Genomic DNA, 22,298 nt, shown 5'->3' with positions numbered 1-22,298 from the left:
TTCATTCATATTTTTGTTATTTATTATTTAATGTATTGTATTGATGCTGCTCAGCAAAAGTTAAAGGAAAGCTCGAATATGTTTTGTTTTATTTAATAAATATTTATGTGAATTATTTATTTAACTTTTATATTTTGAACTGTACACAATAAAGTTGTTATATAGCCAGTATTTGACGTGATTTGTTTTAAAGGTTCTAATGTTATGATTGAGAAAAAATAATTTACCAATAAGGAACTACCAGTAATCGGTATTGAATATTTTATGCATCATATCGAATCTTAAAAGTGTGGTGTCGCCCATCACCAGTGTGCCTCCGTCAGCCTCGGTTCTTTGTGTGATTTTCATTCAGGCTTGTTTGTTCTGCCTTGCTTTGCATTGTCCCTTTCTGTTGTTACTTTGTTAGTTAGTTGTTAGTTGTTGTTGTTGCGTAAGAAGGTCACGAGTTCGGTTCCCGGCCTGGGTCCTTTCTGTGCAGTTTGAATGCTCGATGTTCAACGTGTCTACGTGGATTTCCTCTGGGTAAATTGGCCGTAGGTGTGAATGTGAGTGCGCGTGGTTGTTTGTCTCTGTTTGTCCTTGTGTGTTGGCCCTGCAATGGACTGGCGACCTGTCCAGGGTGTACCTCGCCCCTCACCCAATGTGAGCTGGGATTGGCTCCAGCAGCCCCGCAACCCATAAACGGATAAAGCGGATGAAGATAAGTGGGTGAGTGAGTGAGTTTATCTCTGCTTCCTCTTTTGTTTGTACTTTGAGTATTGCTTCCGGTATTTACAGAGGCCTCTGTTGTACTTAAACCAGTCTTTTCATGGATAAGGAAGTCTAACAAGGTAACCAAGAGGTAAGAAACAAATTGGATGATAAATAATTGTTTTTATGGTATTTTAGAGCTGATTTCAGACACGGGTCAAAATCAACTCGTTAACATAAGAGATAGTAACAGAAAGCTAACACAAGAGGAAGGTTAAGAGGGGTGGTGGGGTTTTGCTAATCCCGTCTAATATGTTATCATCCACGTCTCTTGGTGTTTCTTATGAGGAATTATTTTAAGAGATGGGTTGGGTACCAAGACTGTCCATACAAGCCATTCGCTGACATGTTTTCAGCGGATGTAGGACTCCATCAAGATTGTCCCTTGTCATGATTCTTTTCATGCTGTTCATGACTCGTGAAGTGAAGAGTGGTGGAGGTTCTGGTGGATGCAGCCATGTGTAAAGAGGTTGAATTGAGAGTCAAGAGGTATAATTTGAAGTGTTGCTCTTTCTGGGTTAGGAATGTGTGGCTGCAAGTGAAGATATCCAGGTATCTCAGGGTCTTGTTCATTAGTTAGGATAGAGTGTTAGATTAGTGGATGGATTGGTGGTAATGGGGTGTTATTAAACTGCTGTGTGAAGTAGGAGCTGAGTCTCAAGGCAAAGCTTTTGATTTGCCAGTCAATATATGTTCCAACTCTCAACTATAGCCATGAAAATCAGGCAATGAGACTTTGACAGTAAGCATGAATACCAGTAAGGCTGTGCTTGCCCTTAAAGATAAGACAGGCAGATCTGGCCTCAGAGAATTAAAAACAGTTGGTTTGGGGATTTGATGCCTGTGGTGCTTCCTTAAGAGACAGTGAGGAAAAGTGTGTAACTCAAGCCTGGGAAGGTTTAGGAACCTCTAAGAGCTGGAAGTTGTGGAGGATTGGGATGAGGTGTCTGCAACGCTCAGCAACATTTATAGCACAGGATAACCTTGACAGATGAGTGCGTGGGTGTCTATTTGTGACCAGAGCGGGAAATAATTACACAACAGGGTTAGGGTTAGATAGATAGGGTTACATATCAAAATGTGCTCAATATGATATCTGACGAAAACACAACAAATGTAACAAAATCTTAGTGAAGGAGTGCATCAAGTTACAGAACTCACTGTTTACAAAGGGTGATTCATTTAAAAAAAATAATTAAAACCTGAAACATGAAGGCCATGAAGACCAGAGTAGAATGCCTGCTTACATTCAGGGTGAGATCATGTCATCACCAATTGACACAATGAATAAAGCTACCAAGCAACATATACTTTGAAAGTAGGTGTTGATGGATCCAGGATAATCTTTTTCAGTGAGACAACAGCAGCTAAAACAGCAAATGTCTTTTTCAAGTCACAAAAATGATCACGATCAAGGACCAAATGAGTAAGTTTGGGTCATTTGAAATTAAATCAAATGAAGGCTAAGACACAACAGAACAGTAAAATTTAGCTTTATTAGAAATTGTCACTATCACATAATCACATGCTGTATTTGATGACATCAGGCTAGTGTTCATTTGTGTTAAATAAACCTGTTGTCATTCATTGAGCAGGATGCCCCTGAATGACTGGACTCTTCATGCCCAAAGAAATCTCCCAAAAGTGTCCCAGGTCAAATGTTCCACACCAGCTCACCACAACACTCATGCTTTGAAACTAACTGTTATGTTTACTGTAAAATGGCTACATTTATAATAAATCAAGGGCAGAACTAGAAAAGAAGAAGAAAACCATGCCCCTCACCCTCTGTCATCCTCCACCTGCACACCTACAGAAGTGAACTTGGATGGGTCCTCTGGATCCGGAGGCTCCTCTGGTCCATCCACCTACAGATGATAGACATAAAAAATCTCTAATATGAAGACCAAAATAAATAAATAAATAATAAATGCTGTTGTTTTTTCAATATGCAGAAACATGGTTGTCCATTACTTTCCCCTTCCACCTGCCTCACAAATACCTGGATGCCTATTGAGAGACATTTGCCCTTCCTGAGTGCTTCTTTCCTGTATTCGCCTCGGTGGTCTTCTACAACTGGCACCCTGGTCAGGCCGGGGGGGGCAGGGGTGCTGACTGTCATCGTGCTGTTACTGACATGCTGACTGGCTGGTCCGTGGACCTGCACATGAACAATGGGAGCAGACAAGAAATGCACATTTATGTGCAAAATACCAACTCCCTAACTGTTAAACAATACAAAGCACAAACTAACCTGTGCATTAGCAGCTTCTATGGCAGCTGTCAAAGCCTTCATGCTGTCAATGCTTTCTGTTGAGTTACTGAGCCCTGATTGGATGGTCATGTCCCCTCTGGGTCCCTCCTCCTCCATATATGCATCCTGGTTGGTTTTAGAAAACATTGCACATTGAGCTGGTGAGATGATGCTGGAGATGAATAATCTGCAGTAAAGGGAAATGTTGAATGTCGGCTGGAGGCGAAGCAGCGGTCATATTTATCTGTTGGTGGAGACGTCTTGCTTTTGAGCCTGTTTTGCTCTACTATTGCAGCCACTGAACTGCTTGGTGTTTACACATGTTGACCAAACTGACCACTGGTTGGGTTGTACCCACTGAATATTTTAAGTTCCTCCAGAGAATAAAAAAAACTCCTTGTACTGTCCAATCACAGGAGAGTGGCCAAAACCTTTTCAGTGTAACTTCAGCTTCGTCTATAGTTACTGGTAAAATCATGACTCAGAGACTATATTCCTTTTTTTAAGTTATCTCTTCATGTTTTGGTTTTATGAGAGCACAGCACTCTGCAATGGACTCCTACCTGTGCTGCTGCAGGACTTAGCCCATAAAGCAGAGGTTCTGCCATGTGACCCTCGAAAACAGTCTTTCTTTTAGACTTTTATCAGAGGCAGCTTTTTAAGTCTGACTCGCTCTTTTTGATGTCATTGGTATAAAGCCATGTGACTCTCTTTCTCTCTCTCTGCTCAATGAGCTGCTTGTTAAGTTCTTCCTCTGCCTCCTTTAGTAATAATGTTAGTAAAAGCTCTTTATTTGTTGCCGTGGAGTTGAAGCTCAGTGTAGTGGAAATGCTCCTTCTGTTCCCTCTTGTTCTTGAGGAGCAGCTCAGTAGACTGCCTGAAACAATAGGTCAGCACCTGGACACGGTCCATACATGGACCAAGTTTGTACACAGTCTATTTGAAAATGAAGCATTTCATGGAGAATATTTTGGAACACACACCAATATAACCTGTTTTGGAAAAAACTACAGGTCAGTATTGAGTCAGTGAGTCAGATAGACAGTCAGTTCATGCCGTTCTCACAGGTGTGATGTGTGTGAATGAATTTGACTCTCTTATCATGAACATCAGCTCACAGATGTTCTCATGTCTGGAACCACGCAGACTGCATGTGAACATGACAGTGTCTTTACCTGTGCAGACTCTGTGCTGCTCTGAGCTGTGATGGAGATGTAGGGCTTGGAGGCTGTGGAGCAGGTGGAAGTCCGGGGGGGCACGGGTGGAGGGGTTTTCTTATAGGTGGTGATGCAGGATGAAACTATACCGAATCAAAGAGACGGAGAAAAAATATGGTTATAATTATAAGTATAATTCATACTGAACAACTGAGTAACCGCACTCTCTATGGCCCAAAGTCACTCTTTGTGTCAAACTTTATGATGCTGAGAACACACAAAATCCACACACAACTGCTTACATAGAAGGAGGCTATGGTGGCACGTGTAGCAGACTTTAGATTACACAGTCTACAAAAAAAACACAATAAACAACAAAATCAAAACTTCTCAACTTGAATAATTCAGTGTAATTGAAGGCAGCCAGACACTGGAAACAACCTGTGTTGATGATTTTGTTCCAGATGTGATTGTGTTAATAATTGTGTGAGTGTGTGTTGACAGTTCATGTCCTAAAAAACGTTGAGTCATCGTTAGGTTGTCAGATCAAATCAAATCAGATTTATTTGTGTAGTATATATATATTAACCCAATTAATAGCAAAGTTACATCAAGGCACTTTACATATAGAGCAGGTCTAGACCAAATTCTTTCTAAAATTAGACCCAACAGATCCAACGATGAGCAAGCACTTGGTGACAGTGGCAAAGAAAAACAGAAACCTCGGACAGAACCAGGTTCAGGGGGGGCGGACATCTGCCTTGACCGGTTGGGTTGAGAGAGAGAGAGAGTGAGAGCAAGAGATGCACTGGGGGAAGTGTAGGGTGAGAATGCTAGCAAGAGAGGGATATTCAGACAGGTGTAGGCAGGAACATGATGCTGCATGGAGTTCATGGAGATGATGCTATAGTACAGAATTCATGAAGATATGGGAGTTGGTATGGGTGTTGCAGGAACATGAGATGGCAATGAGTCACCACCTACAGGCTGAGGACAGGGAGAGAGAGGAGAGGAGCTGGGAGAGACAGAGACTTTGGCAGAACGTGGTTAGTAAATGCAGTATAAATGCATAGAACTGATGATGGGGGGGGGGGGGGGGGATGCTCAGTCCTTCCCCCAGCAGTCTAGGCCTACAGCAGCATAGCTAAAGAGTAGATGGACGTTAACTTTTTAACTATAAGCTCTGTCATACAGAAAAGTTAAAAAGGAGAAGAGGAGCCTCATAACTAAAAGATCTGCCTCCAGATTTACTCTTGGAGACTCTAGGAACCACAAGTAAACCTCCATCTAGAGAGTGGAGTGGCCTGCTAGGACAGTAGAGAACTATGAGCTCTCTGAGATATGATGGAGCTTGGCCATTAAGAGCTTTATATGTTAACATAAGGATTTTGAATTCTACTCTATATTTTACTGGCACCAATGAAGAGCAGCTAACAGGAGAGATATGATCTCTTTTCCTAGTTCCTGTTAATATTCATGCAGCAGTATTCTGAATCAACTGAAGGCCTTTCAGAGATTTGTTTGGACATCCAGATAGTAATGAGTTACAGCAGTCCAGCCTAGAAGTTACAAATACATGGACTAGTTTTTCTGCATCATCCTGAGAAAGGATGTTCCTGATTTTCTTAATGTTTCTCAGGTGGAAGAAAGCTGTCCTACTGACTTGTTTTATGTGAGGGACAAAGGATGTCCTGGTCAAACGTTACTCCAAGGTTTCTTACAGTGGAGCTGGAAGCCAAAGTAATGCCGTCCAGACTGATTAGATGATTAGATAGCGTTTCTCTGAGGTGCTTCGCCCCGAGTACAATAACTTCAGTTTTGTCAGCGTTAAGGAGTAAAAAATTATGGGTCATCCAGACTTTTATGTGTTCAAGACATGTCTGCAGTCTGACTATCTGAGTGACTTCATTTGGCTTCACTGATAAATACAGCTGAGTGTTGTCTGCAAAACAGTGAAAGTTGATGCTGTGTTTCCTGATAATGTTGCCTAGAGGAAGCAGATAAAAAGTAAAGAGGATTGGTCCAAGTACCGAACCCTGCGGGACTCCATGACTGACTATAGCCCATGAGGAGGAGCTGTTGTCCTGATGAACTAATGTCTATCTGATAAATAGGATTTGAACCACCTTAGTGCAGTTCGTTTAATGCCAATTTCATGTTCCAGTCTCTGTAATAAATATTATGATCTATGTTGTCGAATGCAGCACTAAGATCTAAGAGGAGAAGTATGGAGGCTGATCCATTGTTTGAAGCCATTAGAATATCATTGGACACTTTAGCCGGCACTGTTTCTGTGCTATGATAGGCTCTAAATCCTGACTGAAACTGTTCAAACAAACTGTTCCCATCCAGGTGGTCATGTAATTGGCTTGCTATGGTTTTCTAAATGATTTTGGAAATAAATGGAAGGTTTGATATGGGTCTATAGTTTGCCAAAACATCTGGATGAAGATTGGGCTTTTTAAGCTGGGGTGTGATGACCTCGGTCTTAAGAGTCTGAGGTACATAACCCATAGTTAAGGTCAAATGAATCAGATCTAGAATGAACGGCTCAATTAAGTAAAAAATCTCTTTAGAGACGAGTAGGTACTGGGTCTAATAGACAGGTTGACGGTCTGGATGATGAAACTATAGAAGCTAGCTCTGAGAGATTCAGAGGTAAGAATGACTCCAGATATAAAAGCACTTCTAGCACTATGGAGAGCTTTTTTATATGTTTTTAAGCTATCTTTCCAGGCTCTGTGACACTCCTCTGACTTACTGGAACGCCAACATCTTTCTAATTTTCTTGACGTCTGCTTTAAGGCACGGATTTGGGAATTATACCAGGGAGCCAGTCTCCTCAGATTGAATACTTTCTTTTTGAGAGGGGCTGCATCATTAAGATTTGAACACAGTGTGGGGATAGTGCTAGTGACAAGGTCATCAACCTGCGTATGGGAGAAATCCTCATTTGAATTTAGATATGGCATTATATGAATAGAATATAGAATGTTCTCTTTAAATTTAGCCACAGCAGCTTCAGATAAACATCTTCTATAGCTGAATTTATTCCTCAATGTTGTGGAGCCCATTAAAGTAAACTCAAATATATCAAAAAGTGAGTAGGTTCATTCACATGCTGGGAAGAGCCAGCTGAGTCTAGTAGGGAAAGAAACCCAGAACTAAGGCTGTCACTTTCTACATCAACATGTATATTGAAATCTCCCAGAATAATGATTTTATCTGTACTGAGTACTAACTCTGATATAAACTCAGAAAACTCTGATAGGAATTCTGAGTACGGACCAGGTGGATACTGTAACTAACAGAACTGGTTTTTCACCTTTCCAGTCTGAGTGGGAAAGACTACAGCCTAATTTCCACCGAGAGCGTCGCGGAGCGGATCAACAACGTCCAAACTACAGCTGCTTCTAAACCGCGTCAATACCTGCTCGTCGGATCGCACCAGACAGGAAGTTATATACATTTTCAACATGAAACTTCCCTCACCTTTCAAAATAAAACAGCCGACGAACCTACCTAATCGCCAACTTCCTCGTGGTGGAAACAGAAATCCCAAGAAATATCAGAAAATTAAGCTCTTTCGTGTGGCAGAGGCAAAGTAAACTATTCTTTGTAGTTGTTTCCGTATACAATCCGTTAATCGCGGGATCCGGTGATCTCGCGAGACTGTGATATCGCGCGATTACTTGCTGGCTCTCAAGCCTCCGCTGCGCTGCCGTTACGCTGCCGGTGGAAGTCCGGGTTAAGAGTGAGGTTTTCAAAAGACCTGCAGCCAGATTTTGGTCTAGGGTTGATTAATAAGTTTGATTGAAATATCACAGCCTCCTCGACCTGTGGGATGTGAAAATTAACATGAGTGTGGGGTGTAGCTTCATTAACATTAACATACTCATCGTGCTGCAGCCAGGTTTCAGTTATACGAAATAAATCAACACAATGATCAGTTATGAGATCATTGACTAGTAGGAATTTTGATGATAGTGATCGAATATTCAACAGTTTACATTTAACTGCAGTGTTATTTGAGACCGAATTTGTGGCTGTTTTGATTTTGTTTTTAGCTCCTCTTCTGTTTAATTTGGGTTTAGTAACTCTTCTAAATTTAGCCTGGTTCTGCCCAAGGTTTCTGCCTCTTAAAGGAAGTTTTTCCTTGCCACTGTCTCCAAGTGCTTGCTATTCGGGGGATCTGTTGGGTCTTTTTAAAGTTTGGTCTAGACATGCTCTATATGTAAAGTGCCTTGATGTAACTTTGTTATGATTTGCACAATACAAATAAATCTGATTTGATTTTGATTTGATTTGAGGTAACACAGCACAACCACCAGTGACAGGAAATGACGTAATACGCTTACCACAACACTTGCGCAGGTGTAGCACAGTCAGAAATTCAACCAAAATTGAGATAAGACTTTTCAGCATAGAATGAATGAATATAAATTTTAGACTGAACTAAAACTACTGGTCTACTGATTTCCAGTGCATTTTCAGATGTTGAGGTGGTTTCATGACATTATAAGTCAACAGTAGAGGCTGTGGTGTCTCAGAAGGAGCTGCGTGATCTTCTTAGGCAAATGCAATAAATGAATGAATGGCAGCATAGTGGTTAGTCCTGTTGCCCCACAATAAGAAGTCTGTGGGTTAAGTTCCCAGGCCTGGGGCTTTTCTGTGTGGAGTTTGCATGCTCTCCCCGTGCCTGCGTAGATTTCCTTCCACCGACCAACATGGTTGTTGGTCTCTGTGTGTTGGCCCTGTGATGGACTGGCAACCTGTCCAGGGTGTAGCAGTGTGAGCTGGGATTGGCTCCAGCACCCTGCGCTCCAGAAACAGATAAGTGATTGAAGACAAATGAATGCCACTTATTGATCTGATGTGTTGTGCTGGAAGCTGGTTAGACCAAGATAAGTGTGCAGCAGTCACCCACCCCCTCTCCAGCTGTGTGGTTGGAAGCAGGCGGAGTCACTGTATATTTTATTAACTTTCTTCAGTGCAGACAGACTGCAGGTTCAAGCTGCTCTGACATCTACAGGTCTAATGCTTTTCTACTAATCTGATTCTGATCTAAACAGCATTTAAACAACAGAAACACCAGCAACATGAAAAGATGCAGTACATTTACTGGAGTTCACTTGTGATTACATTAAATTGGCAGACGGGAGTGACTGAAAACAAAGTATTGCACTAAAATACAGCTGTGACCAACTCTATATGCAGAAGTCAGACATACGCCTGCCTTTAATAAAAGTCTGTAAATTCTGATAATTGCACAGGAGATACAGCTAAAGCCACGCCTCAGTCTTTGTATTCAACGTGTTTGGTGACGTCCCATGACGCTGTAGTAATACAGTAAACCTATAAACCAAGGTTTTGGTTTGCCTGATCAACCCTCCACACAGTAAAACTGTCACAAATGGTCCAAGACTCTGCAGTCAGATTTCTTTTGGTCAGCCCAATGTCATATAACTCACGACCTCCACTGGCCCCTGGATCAAATTCAGTCACTAGTGGCGCCTTCAGAGTGGTCCACTTTTGTGAATGTTGAATGGTACCTGTCATGACTTTTCCTGACACATCCAACACCCTAAATAGCTCTTTGTACAACTTTAAGTAAAGGACAATTTAAGGTGCTTTTCCTTGAATTAAATTTTGTCTGTCCTGTCTACAGGACTTTGAGACTCTGTTAACTGGATGTGAGTGAAGTGTTGCTGCTATACCACTGCTGCTACAGATCAGTGAACCTAGGTTCCTGCCTGCCTGCCTCCTTGTTATGGACTCATAGATTGTGGGGCGCTTTTTGTTTGCTATCGTGTTTTGTGTTGCTGGGTTTTCCTCTTGCGTCAGTGATTTTCTGTTGGTTGTGATGTTGGGTTTGAAAAGGCTGAGTTTGGTTATCAGCCATAATTCCTAATTATCAGAAATATTTATCAATTATAGAATCAGAAATTATTAAATTAAATTAATAATGTGGGGCACCAGCCAGAAAGTGGGACCAATAACCAAACTGTAACCAACCTCATAAACAGTTGTTCAATTAGAGGAGCCAATATCTGAAATGTCAGCACCACTAGGTGAACAGTGAAGGTGTGAAATACAAGCTTTGACTCTCAATCAGCCACCTATCACAAAACACATTCACAATAGCGACAAGAAGACTTCTTTTTAAAGCTACAAATAGTATATATTAACTTCCACAATAATTAACAAAGCCAACAATTTTTTTAATTAGTAAGTACTATATTACCAACTAATGCCAACTAACCAACTAAAGACAGCAGCGGTGTAAAGGCAAAAAAGGCAAAACAGCCTGTGTTTTGTGCGTGTGTGCTACGATGGCACAGCTTCCGCAAAGCCACATCACACATAACTGCCGGAGCTACCGTGTGAATGAGTGTATAACGGTAGTATGTAGCCCACTGTCTGGTTGTAGACCGACAAAGCAATTTATTTCTGAATGGGATAACACAAACAGTTTAGTGTGGTGAACACAAAACTAAACAGGCAGAAACTTAAGAATACAGAGTACAGCAGAGGGCGGACTCGGCAGTCCGTTAAAACACATAACAATAACGAGCACTAAGCTTGGAAAACACAAATCTAAACTCTCTGCCCAGACAACCTCTTATTTGTGTTGCTCTCCTGAGCAAACCTGTGTGAGTATGTCCATCATCCACCAGCAACGGGTCCTCTGGTGTGTGTTACTGATGGCGCTGCTTTCTCTGTGGGGCAGCAATGAACGGTGAACGGCATACGGTGGTCGACTCAATTGATAGTCAACAGAGTGTAGAAGTTATCCGTGTCTCACGTCTTCCTTCTGCAGGTAATAACTGAGAGGTCAGCTGACTCTCACGGATCTGGAGAAGTGTTCAGGCGCTCACGGTTCGGGTCTTGTCTCGTCCAGTGAGGGTGAAACTCCAAAAAGGGGGAATAAGCACTCGGGTATAGGTCACTTGATGATTGGTCACTTGGTGATCTAGCTGATTCAAAAGGCAAACCTTCTCCTGAGCAAGAAGAAGAACGAGATTAGTTCACGGCCCATGTTTTACAGGGGGAGTGACGTCCCAGCCCCATTGCCATGACTCCCTGTGGTGCCAATCAGAATTGAAAGCCTGCCACCTCTTGGTGAGTTTGCATCTAGGTGCGAACTGCAAGGGATGAGGGGAAATGGAATCTGTGGATGGATTCTTTTGTTTCCAGAGAACAAAGGAACAGAGGTGACCTCATAGTCAGGCCGCAGGGTTTGCATGTAAGCTTTTCTTTATCCGACCTCGTGCTGGTGGCCCAACAATGACAGAACAAACCAAGGAAATATTTTAAGGAATATATAAGGAACCATTCTACGTGATATCCTTCCATACTAATGGACTTACTCATTAAATGTGTATGTCTTCTGGAGGAAGCTGGAGTACCTGGAGGGGAAACCTGCAAACTCCACACAGAATGGCCTCAAGGTCCAGGAACTAATATATATATATGAAATTTTACACAAGCCACTGTTTTCGTTCATCACAAATGCCTGAATTTAGCCATGGGTTTCTTATCTGAAGGAACCTTGGCCCAGACATTGGCATTAATGTGTCGCCATAAGTTAAACTCTCTAAAAACCAAACCTAAAGTACTTAAATGAACAATTTCAGGAAACGATAAGGAGAGGACTTAGTGGTATTTTGGTCAGCTGATCTTGTTTTAGGAGCTTGAAAACTTTATGGAAAACCTTTCCTTCAGGGGTTTTGATCCCTTACTTTTTTTGGTTAATTAAGTAACATTTTTGGTGGCAAGATAAAGTACTAACTTTTCCATCAGCCTCAGCTGTACTTCCTTTGCATTAGTAGCATATCTTGCATGCTAACAGCTGCGACGTCTTCAAGCTCATCCTTCTCTGGAACTGGATGGGCGAAGATTTCTCTCAGCTACAGGTTTCCCCACATCTTTATTTATAAGACTTTCATCACCATGGAAACAGATAATAAAAGAGTCTTCAGATGGTCATTATCAGTTGCAATGGTCACAGAGGAGTAAAGCATTGTATAACAGTGTGAACAGAGCATAAAAAGAAGTCCAGAAAAATAAAACTCTGGTCTAATTCAATAATTAACACCATGTCATGGTTGTAGTTTTGTTGTGGGTTTCTTTTTCTGTTCTCTCTCCCTACACCTCCTCTCTCTGTTTTTCAGTGTGCTGTGGAGGGTGTGGCTGGTTGTGCAGCTCTGTGACGAGGCTCACCTATTTCACATCCACCAATCAGTCCTGCCATAAAAGCCTGGTCAAGTCTCCACTCCTGTGCCGAATTATTCCTGTTGCTTTCTCCTATGGGCCTCCAGTACCTCCATGTCCTCTAGTGCAGCCTCTACTCCAGCCAGCCTTTTTTGGCTTACAATAAACCAACTCGGACTGAACTCCCTGTCTCTGCACCTTCTTGGGGTCCAATCTAAAACTCAGACCTATCACATCATAGACATAAGCAACTGACTGTCTGGAAGATGATTATTGGCACGCTACACAAGGGTGGTAAGACACAAAAGGTCATCAAGAAGTTCTCTGTTCACAGGGTGCCATATCCAAGCACATTAATGGAAAGGTGAATGGAAGGAGGGCAGCACAGCGGCACAGTGGTCAGTGCCATTGGTGGGTTTGGTTCCCGGGCCTGGGGCCTTTCTGTGTGGAATTTGCATGTTCTCCCTGTGCCTGCATGGGTTTCCTTCAGGTACTCCAGTTTCCTCCCACCATCCAAAGAAATGCATGTTTATGTTAATTGGTGACTCTAAATTGTACGTAGGTCTGAGTGTGAGTGGTTGTTCGTCTCTGTCTCTGAGTGTTGGTCCTGCTATGGACTGGTGACCTGTCCAATTTGAGCTGGGATTGGCTCCAGCACCCGCCGCAACCCGGAAATGGATAAGCAATGAATGCAAGGCAAAAATGCGGTCAAAATGGGTGCCTAAGCAACAGGGATAACTAGAGCCTTGAGGGGATAGTGAAACAAAGCCCTTTCAAGAATTTGAGAGAGATTCACAAGGAGTGGACTGTAGCTGGAGTTTTCAAGAGCCACCACACACAGCTGTACCCATGGCATAGGCTCCCACTGTAGCACTCCTTATGCCAAGTTACTCCTGGGCCAGAGACAATGTCAGAGGTGTCTTACCTGGGCTTAGGACACTGTTGCTTGGTGGTCCAAAGTCCTGTTTTCAGATGAAAGTACATTTTGCATTTCATTTGGAAATCAAGACTTAGAGTTTGGAGGAAAAGAATAGAGGCACAGAATCCAAATTGGTGGTTTGGTGTTGGTCTTCTGTGGTTTATCAGGTCCAAGGTCAGTGCAGCCATCCACCATGAAGTTTTAGAGCACCCCATGCTTCCTTCTGCAGACCAGCTTTATGGAGAGTCTGATTTCATTTTCAAGCGGGACAGACACCTTCCCACACTTCCAAAAGTACCAATGGCCAGTTTAAGGAGCATGGTATCCCTGTGTTTGACTGGTCCCAAACTTGCCTAACCTAAAACCCATAGCGACTTGGGGGCATTGTGGAGAGGAAGATGCAAGACCCAACAACGCAGAAGAGCTGAAGGCTCCCATCAGGGCCTCCATAACACTTCAGCAGTGTCAGAGACTGAGCACTTCCATGCCTGACTGCAGTCATTCATGCAAAAGGAAACATGAACGCACACTGAGTTCTGTTAATGTTCATAATTTTTAGTGGTCCAACAATTCTGTGTTGAAAATCCTTTCTTAAATTGGTCTTGAGTAAGATTAAAATTTTCTGAAATACTGAATTTTGGGTATTCATTAGCTATATGTTGTAAATGTAAAGTTGTAAACAGTTGTATCAACCTGTGCGTAATGAACCTATGAGTTTCACCTTGTGAACTGAATAACTGACATGAATCAACTTTTTGATGATATTCTAATCAGTGCTAATACTGTAGTCATTTGAATCAAGTTTAGCCTTTTCTATTGCGAACAAAAGCCAGTTTTTTGATCATTTTCACATGATCTATTGTCAAGGTGTTGTTGGTGGGTGGTGGTGTGGGATGAGGATCCAAATGCAGGAGCCAGGGACCAGGTTGAGGTAAAAATTAAATACTTTTAATTAAAAAAACCAAAACTACAAAATAACTGAGACTGAGGGACGACAGCTAGACAAACACAGACAACAGGCGAAGGGACAGAGAAACACAGGCAGAGAGAAGCAACCACAAGCAAACAGACAGGCAAGAGTCAGGAAAGAGGGACGGCAGGCCAAATGAGACACACCGGCAAGGGACAAGGATTTGATGCGGACTAAACAGAAAACAGGACTTGAAACACAGTGACTACATAAGACACAGGTGATCCACATTAGGGCAGGGAACGCAATCAACAGGAGAGTCAACCAGGAAGTGAAGCAACGGGCGACACAACAGGGAATAAAACAGGGAGTGACACCGACCGAACACACTGGGCACCAGACAGAACTCAAAACATGAGAGAAAAAGTCAAACCGCGACATAGAAACCAAAACCATGACATCTAATGTACAATCACTCAGTTTCCTGTGCTACTGAAGTTCAGATGGTTGGTGGATGGAGGGATTGAACGGAAGAACTCAACTTGTGTTCTCTATTTTGTTAAGTTGTGTTCTATGATCACAAATGCTCCCATCATTTCCATTTCACTGGTTACATGTCATTGGCATCATGTCGTCTCTCTTATGTGTCAGGTATGTTTTGTCCAACATAAGCTCAGTTTGAGGTCCCTTTGCTTTTCAGTTCAGTATCTAAAAGCAGGTGGATTAGGGTTTCACATCCACATGTCCAGAGATGGATGAGAAGTTACAGGCTGAGTAAATGTTGGACAGCTTAGCTCCAGCTGCTCTCAGATATGACTGACTTTAAATTGCTTAAACTGAGTTTTACTGGTACGAATCAGCTGTTTGTTGCTGTAACTCACAGTGTAGGTGACACCACATTTCCCATGACGCTGCCCTGCTTCAACACCCAGCACTGTCTTTGACAGAGTACTCTTAGAGGCAGTAGTTACAGAATATGTAATGAGTGGAAGTAAAACTTGGTGGTTCAGGTTGAATGTTCTTCAGCAGGTAATATCCAAGACCAGGACATTGAAACTGAACCTAGTCCTGTAACACAAAACCATGTGGTTTCAATACAGTGAGCAGCAACAACAAACATGCTGTCATGGTAAAGTACAATTTGAATATGTGCTCCTGCTCCTCTATACTCTCCAGAACCCCGACTGATACATATGGGTCCTCATTGCCAACATGTGTCTCCAGCCTCCTCCGACTCTCTGTCTCTAATACTGACACTCTGCTCTGAGGTAACCTGGAATATGAGGATAATCCTCACTGAAGGAGGTTTTTACCCTGTACATTTAAATTCTTCCTCCTTCCTGCGTTTGTTCAAGCAGTCTTCCTCAGCCATGCCCACTGGCCCGTCCTTATTCCAGACACCAGAGAGAGACTATGGAAAGGCTTAGGGCAGCTCATCACCTGCTTTCTGCTGTCTCAGCAGAAACATGAAGGTTCACTGGGCCTCTGCTCTTTGGCCTTTTGCTCCTGTGGCTGACATGTGGTCAGTCACAATCCAGAATAACACACCCCAGGGTCCAGTTGGACTGTCAGTGGTTGAGGTGCATTTTGGGAAATGCAGGTGATGCATTTTGAGAAAAAAAGAAAAAAGATCATAACAGTGGTTGTGCCAAAGTGATATTTTTGATCATTTTAAAGATCCAGAAAACTGCATTATGAACCTTACTCTAAGCCTCATGTCTGAACATGTTCATTTTTTAACAGACCAGAGATTTAAACCTGTTTATAAACTGATCACAAGAAAAGATGCGTGAAGATTTAAATGGATTATTTCATAGATGTATTCTTTCTGCAAATGCTGGGACATACAATGTCCCAATGTGTGAAAGTCACCACCTGTAAACACCAAAGCACATTAAATACCTGCCTTCTATGTTGCTTGTCTTTTTTTCCAGTCTGTCTTAACTAGCCATAAAAACCAGGGACAGGCCAGAATAAAACTGGGACTATGTAGCCCACCTACACAGAAATCAATGCGTTAACAGTAATTGGAGCTTACTGAGTCACTTTACTGAGATAGATAGATAGATGGATAGATAGATAGATAGATAGAAGGTTGGAAAGAAAGACAGACTGGAATTAAAAAAATAACTGGGTGAACTGAGCTGAGGGACCTATTTGAGTTACCTAAACTAAAAGGTTAAACAGAACTAACTGACCTATGTTGGACCTGGTTGCTGAATAAATGGACTGTATGAAGCTCTCAGCTGCAGTACACCCCCCCGCCTCATTTCGAGGAGTGAACTTTTTCACACTCAGCACCAGCACAACCTTTATGAGTATGTGCTTTAATTAATATTACATGAAGCAAAAACATTTTCTTTTCCTGCCTTGCATGAGTCCCTCAGTATGAGGCGTGACCTTATACAGTGGACATCCACAGCAGCTCCACTTTCTGGCCTCTCCTCTACTCACATCCACATAGGCAGACATGCAGCCTTGCGCAGTGCCATCTGCCCCACTGACCATCTGAATCAATATCAGGTCAATGTCAGCGCCTCCGTCACCTCCATCTGTGGGTGGAGCTGTCAACAGCCACCAATCTCCTCTCACGGAACATATGTACAACATAGCAGAGCTGCTGGATTAGACTGTGTTACAGGTCATGAAGGTGGATGGTAGATACAGTAGCTCCACTGACAGTAGATGGAGACTGTGAGAACTGAAAATGACACTGAAAGGAAACCTTCCAAAGACATTTTTTTAATGTACATCACACGATGCTTGTTCGTTTCCTTCTCTTTGTGGGAGTACTAATAAAGTGATTTGAAGCATGCCCTCAGTGGTTGCATAGAGAAGACAAAGGGATGATGGGACTTGGATGCGTGAGCAAGAAGAAAGGCTATGATTATCTGAGTTTACAGATAATTCACAGTGACATTCAAGTTGATCTTACTATTGAAACTTCTGACTCTCAGTCACAGCCAGTGTCTCCTCCTCTTTCTCTCACTCTGTAGTTTATTTTTGGTCCATCTGTAACATATCTTTACTCATTCACGACAGATGTCACATTGCTCTCCTGTCAGCAGAGAACTACAGCAGCAGAATTCCTTAAAGAAGTTACATGATCAGAGCACAATAGGGTGTCTTGAATGGAGGTTTTTTTTTTTTTGCAAACACATTAACTATATTGTGTGAATAACACATTATTGAGTGATAAATAACTTGTCCTTAGCAAAAAAAAAAAAAAAACTATCTAGCGTGTGCTCTATTAATGTATTTTCCCATTTGCTTCTATCCACATAATCACACAAAAGTTATGCCTCACACTATCAGGCAGGCGTTACCTCACAATTTTCTATTCTGTGTGCTGGCAGATCCCTGTGAGCTCGCTCAACATTTCTGCTGCACGCGAGTTCGCCTCTGCACAGCAGAAAACATATTCGTGATCAGCTTTTCCGCCACCAATCAAATTGCTGGTGGAATTATCAACCCCAGAAGCAATGAATAAAAGGGAGGCTAACTAAGTCAAGGAGCTGTTTGAATTTAAATGCATAACACCTTATTTTAGCTGAGTAGCCTATTTTACTATTGTATTATGTAACCGGAATACTTATTTTCCTCAGTGCGTTGCAGTGCCGTTTCATTCTTAAGATTTCCACATTTCCATCTGCTGAAATGTAAAAGTTCGGTTCATCCTCTAATTTTAATACGCTAGCACAGTGCAGGACATGCCAAGTTGAACAGCACCATGGAGCACTGAAGCCACATAGAAGTAGCTGACTTTGTCTCACTATAGTTACAATTTAATCTTCATTATTTTTATTGTTTGTTACTGACTAAAACAAGGTAAATTTGGTAGGTTGCCAATGTTAAACCAAACCATAATAGATCCTGCAACAACAGCATAAGTTTGCAAACTGAAACTCAAATCATGCACAAACACTACTCATAAGAAACCTGTCTGTTGAGATGTTGCTGATTAGAAATTTGATTTTACATGCACAACACATTTTTGGTGGCTATTTTAGAATTTAATTATGTCAATGAAATATCTTGAGTGCTATTTCAAAGTCAGATACTCATAAAGAAAATGGGAAACCCACACACTCATAATCCGGGACATTAATTTTGAGTTATAATGAATAATCATTATGGGTTACTATTTGGGTTAGCATTGGCTATCATTTCTTTGGCGTTTTTTTGTTTGTTTGTTTGTTTTTTGATTACCATTAATGCTATAGTGATTCCCATTGGAATTACTATTACTAATATTTTCATTTCACAATATAATTTCTATAGTGGCATTTCTCCATATCCCCATACACTAGTGCATACTATTCCATGCACACACATACACACAGGTACACACATTTCTAGGAATAAACCAAGATTGTCTGGCTGTCTTTGTTTTGTTTCTTGTTGTTTATCTGTGTTGCTTCACCCATATGCTTGTTTTGTTCAAAATACCGCCTGCCTCTGTTGCTCCCTGCTGTCCATACTGCGCATATATCCATTCAATGAATACTAATGAACACATATGTGTTTTGGTTGTGTTACATGTTTCAAATGTTACTTTTCTTGCCCTCAGTTTATCTGCATCACTGCCTTTGCACTACCTTGAAAAAAGACAATTCGTACTGTATTTTATTTAGTTAGGCAGTCAGTAAATCAGCAAAACAGTGACATAATAGTTATTCTTGTGTCTTCCTGCCTTGTCAATTTGTTCCCGTTTAATTGAAGATGTTGTGGTAACTGTAGATGAGTCAACAATTAAAGATGAAGCCATGAACATCCTGAAGAGATTATTCACTTCAGTAGACATGAGAGCTGCCTTTACCAGCATAGTCTTCAGTCATGTGGAAATTTAACTGACCATCTACTGTATGTGTGAGTGAATAACACACACACACACTTGTGCATATCTGCATGTGTGTCTGTGTATCCTCTTTATCAACGGTATAAAAATTCCCAGAGGAGCAGTAAATGTGGGTCATCTCCAGTTTGAAATGAAGACAGCGATAATACCACAGAGCCAACACTCAGCCCCCAGGCGCTGACTGTGGCATGTTCTCCTATGCCTAACAAACATGAACACAGGATTATTCATGTGAGATCTCAGTCTCATTCTTCCTCTGTGCAGTGACATGTTATGTGAATACCTCTGAGCATTTTATAAGTCTTCCTCATGTAGTGTGTGAAACTGACTCTGTTCTACTGGCTAAATTACCTATTTTCCCATTTCTACTATAAAATCGAAACTATGAAGGAACTGTGGACTGTCTTTTGCCTCCACAGGGAAGTGTGCAGCCAAGTCATCTCCCTGTGTAATCTACAAAATCCAGATTAAAAAGAAGACAATAGCTAAATGAGTTCTGAACTGATCCCTGTTAAACCAGTGGCCTACTTTTTCTAAGAGGGCTGCGGTTGTCATTTTCAGCCATTCTCAAACTTACACACACACACTTGACATGTGAGGAGGAAACTGTGATCTTTTACAGCACTCTAGCACTGGCTTCACAGTCACTGTCAGTTTTCATGCTTTTGAATTTACAACAACTTTCAGGACATAGACATTCATTTCTGCAAAACATTTGAACCAATGTGTTTCCCGTTAAATTGCAAATACACAGATGTCAAGTGACGTTACCTGGAGATGGATGGCGGATGATTGTTTACTTTGTTGAGCTAATTGGTTCAGTTGATTATATCATCACAGAAATAAACGCTGTTCTTACTTTGAAAATATCGTCTGTGGATGAAGGCACCGTCAGTCAGCTTGCCAAACCTCCACTGTGGTTTTTGTGTCTTTTTGCAGAATAAAGTTTGACAATTCTCTACAGCATGCTTGAACTTCCATACATGCATATGCTACTGGTGGTGACGATGGTGGTACTGGTAGTATCTCAACATAGACTTCATGAACAGAATTTCCTTCTCTCTCTCTCTCTCTCTCTCTCTCTCTCTCTCTCTCTTTTGAGTCATATATGCAGATTTTGATTTATCTTCCTGACCTTTTGTATGCAAAGGAGACACATTATGCCTAACCATGTGGCACGTCAGAAAAAGAGATCAGGGCTTTCAGAAAACAAGCCTCCCTCCTTCTCTGCTCCGCTAAGATGATTCTATTATTTTCTTACAGTGGCTACTCTCATAATTCTGAGGAAGGGAAAGTTTTATGTTGTTCCCAGTACTTTAAATTCCTACCTTGATATGACGGTCATAATTTGCTTATGCATGGAAAGTGCGTAGATAAAGTAAATATGACACTTGTCTTACTTACATTGGATAAGACTGATGTCCCTGATAAGTTTTATTTCATTACATTTTGAAGATAATTTTGCAGGTTCTTTAGAAAGACAGAAAAAAACTAAGATTATTTGAATTTAAAGACACAAGATCAAAACAAAAATTATAATTGATAACTATTATAAACAGAATAATAGCATTTATCTCTGCATAGAAATGAAATAAACTATGATGGTCTGCAACTTACAGATATTGAACCACGTGTAGATAGATAGAAAGATAGATAGATAGATAGAACGATAGATAAATATTTTATTAATCCTGTAGGAAATGAAAGATAACTTGTATGATTTACTATCTATGTGAAAAAGCACTAAAAGTAATTGTAATATCACTTCCAAGGACCATACGGGCAGTTAAATTCCAGGAGTCTGTTGAGGATAAAGAATAACCTCTCGCTGCAAGTTTTCAGTGTGGTCACCACAATTTGCTATGGCTGCCTCTTCTTTTAAAACACACAAATGGTAAAGTGAATCGCTGCTTTTTCTTCTTTTTTTATTATCATAAATTTTAAAAGGTCTAGGACTAAACCGTTTTTCTGCTTGTGGCTTCTGATGTGAAACATTTAGACTCAGCTTAAAGGAAAAAAACATCAAACACGTAGTGATTGTCTCTGGTGTCCTACCTGTGCTGCTCTGGATGGTCCTGACAGTCGTGGCTGATGTGCGTGGTGGGGAGGATGGCAGCAGAAGCAGTGGTCTTCCTCCTTCTCCCTCCTCCTCCCCAGCACAACCCTGATCGATTGCCCTCACATAGCTGTGACTCCGCATCCGGAAGCAGCCCGGCATTGGCAGGGTGTCCATGGTGTCCATACTATCCATGGCAGCCTCCATGGCCTGGGACTGCATCTCACTGTAGACCTGCTCACACACCTGCTCAATCTGTCCATTCACCTCCACCTCACTCAGCTGCAGGAGGATGAGGAGGGGAGTGAAAGGGAGACAGTGGAGAGAAGGAAGAGGCACATCAAGGAGGTCCATTAAACAGTGCTGTAAGCATGACAGATGAAAAAAAAAAAAAATTGAAAAATCAATGTTTAAGATTTTGGCAATTCACTGAGGTTCAAGTCAAACAGTTATACACCAGAATCTAGAGGTCAGAGGTCAGGAACCACTGAATTGAAAAGATGAAAATACTCGGGATACAATACACTGGCTAACACTTATACATATCCATCATAGCCACAGAATTAGCATCACCATAGTGATTTACTGTGGAAAGGAAACGATGCCAATCAGCCAGTCCAGTGATCCTACCTCCAAAATGGCCACATTGCAGGGGAAGTGAGACATCAAATCAAATCAAATCAGATTTATTTGTATGGCGCCAAATCATAACAAAGTTACATCAAGGCACTTGACATATAGAGCAGGTTTAGACCTAACTATTTATAATATGATTTAAAGAGACCCAACAGATCCCCTGGTGAGCAAGCACTTGGCAACAGTGGCAAGGAAAAACTTCCTTTAAGAGGCAGAAACCTCACGCAGAACCAGGCTCAGGGGGGGCGGCCATCTGCCTCGACCGACATGAGTTAGGGTGATACACAGTGAAGCACTAGCTGAGTTCAAGTCCTGAGCTGAACAATGTAATGAGTGACATCATTGCCACGGTCAACTACGTCAAAACACGGCTAAACTGTGTGTGCACTGATCTTGCCCACAAGTTTAACTGTAACTGTAAGTTCCTCATAAAGTTTGCATGCCTCAGTGACATGTGTCTGAGTGAATTTGTAGATGCAGGGCAAAAACACACACCCACAACAATATTGAATACTGTTACAAAAAAAAATGTTACTCTGAAAAT

The 22,298-nt window shown here is 41.6% G+C and overlaps 1 protein-coding gene across 1 annotated transcript in view; it reads right to left on the bottom strand.

The window, feature by feature from the left end:
* Window positions 1-22,298, bottom strand: part of LOC115057485 (disks large-associated protein 1-like) — a 54,164-nt gene that overhangs the window by 12,924 nt on the left and 18,942 nt on the right. The window contains exons 6-10 of the mRNA XM_029524630.1: window positions 21,118-21,400; window positions 4,180-4,304; window positions 3,005-3,130; window positions 2,753-2,911; window positions 2,536-2,618 (exon numbers count right to left, since the gene is read on the bottom strand). Of these exons, the coding sequence (XP_029380490.1) occupies window positions 2,536-2,618; window positions 2,753-2,911; window positions 3,005-3,130; window positions 4,180-4,304; window positions 21,118-21,400 (776 nt within the window). The remainder of the gene's footprint in view (window positions 1-2,535; window positions 2,619-2,752; window positions 2,912-3,004; window positions 3,131-4,179; window positions 4,305-21,117; window positions 21,401-22,298) is intronic.

This window comes from Echeneis naucrates, chromosome 17, assembly GCF_900963305.1.
Source record: "Echeneis naucrates chromosome 17, fEcheNa1.1, whole genome shotgun sequence".
NCBI classification, from domain to species: Eukaryota; Metazoa; Chordata; class Actinopteri; order Carangiformes; family Echeneidae; genus Echeneis; species Echeneis naucrates.
The sequence above is the reverse complement of the archived record's forward strand: the minus strand, read 5'-3'. Positions and strand labels throughout refer to the sequence as shown.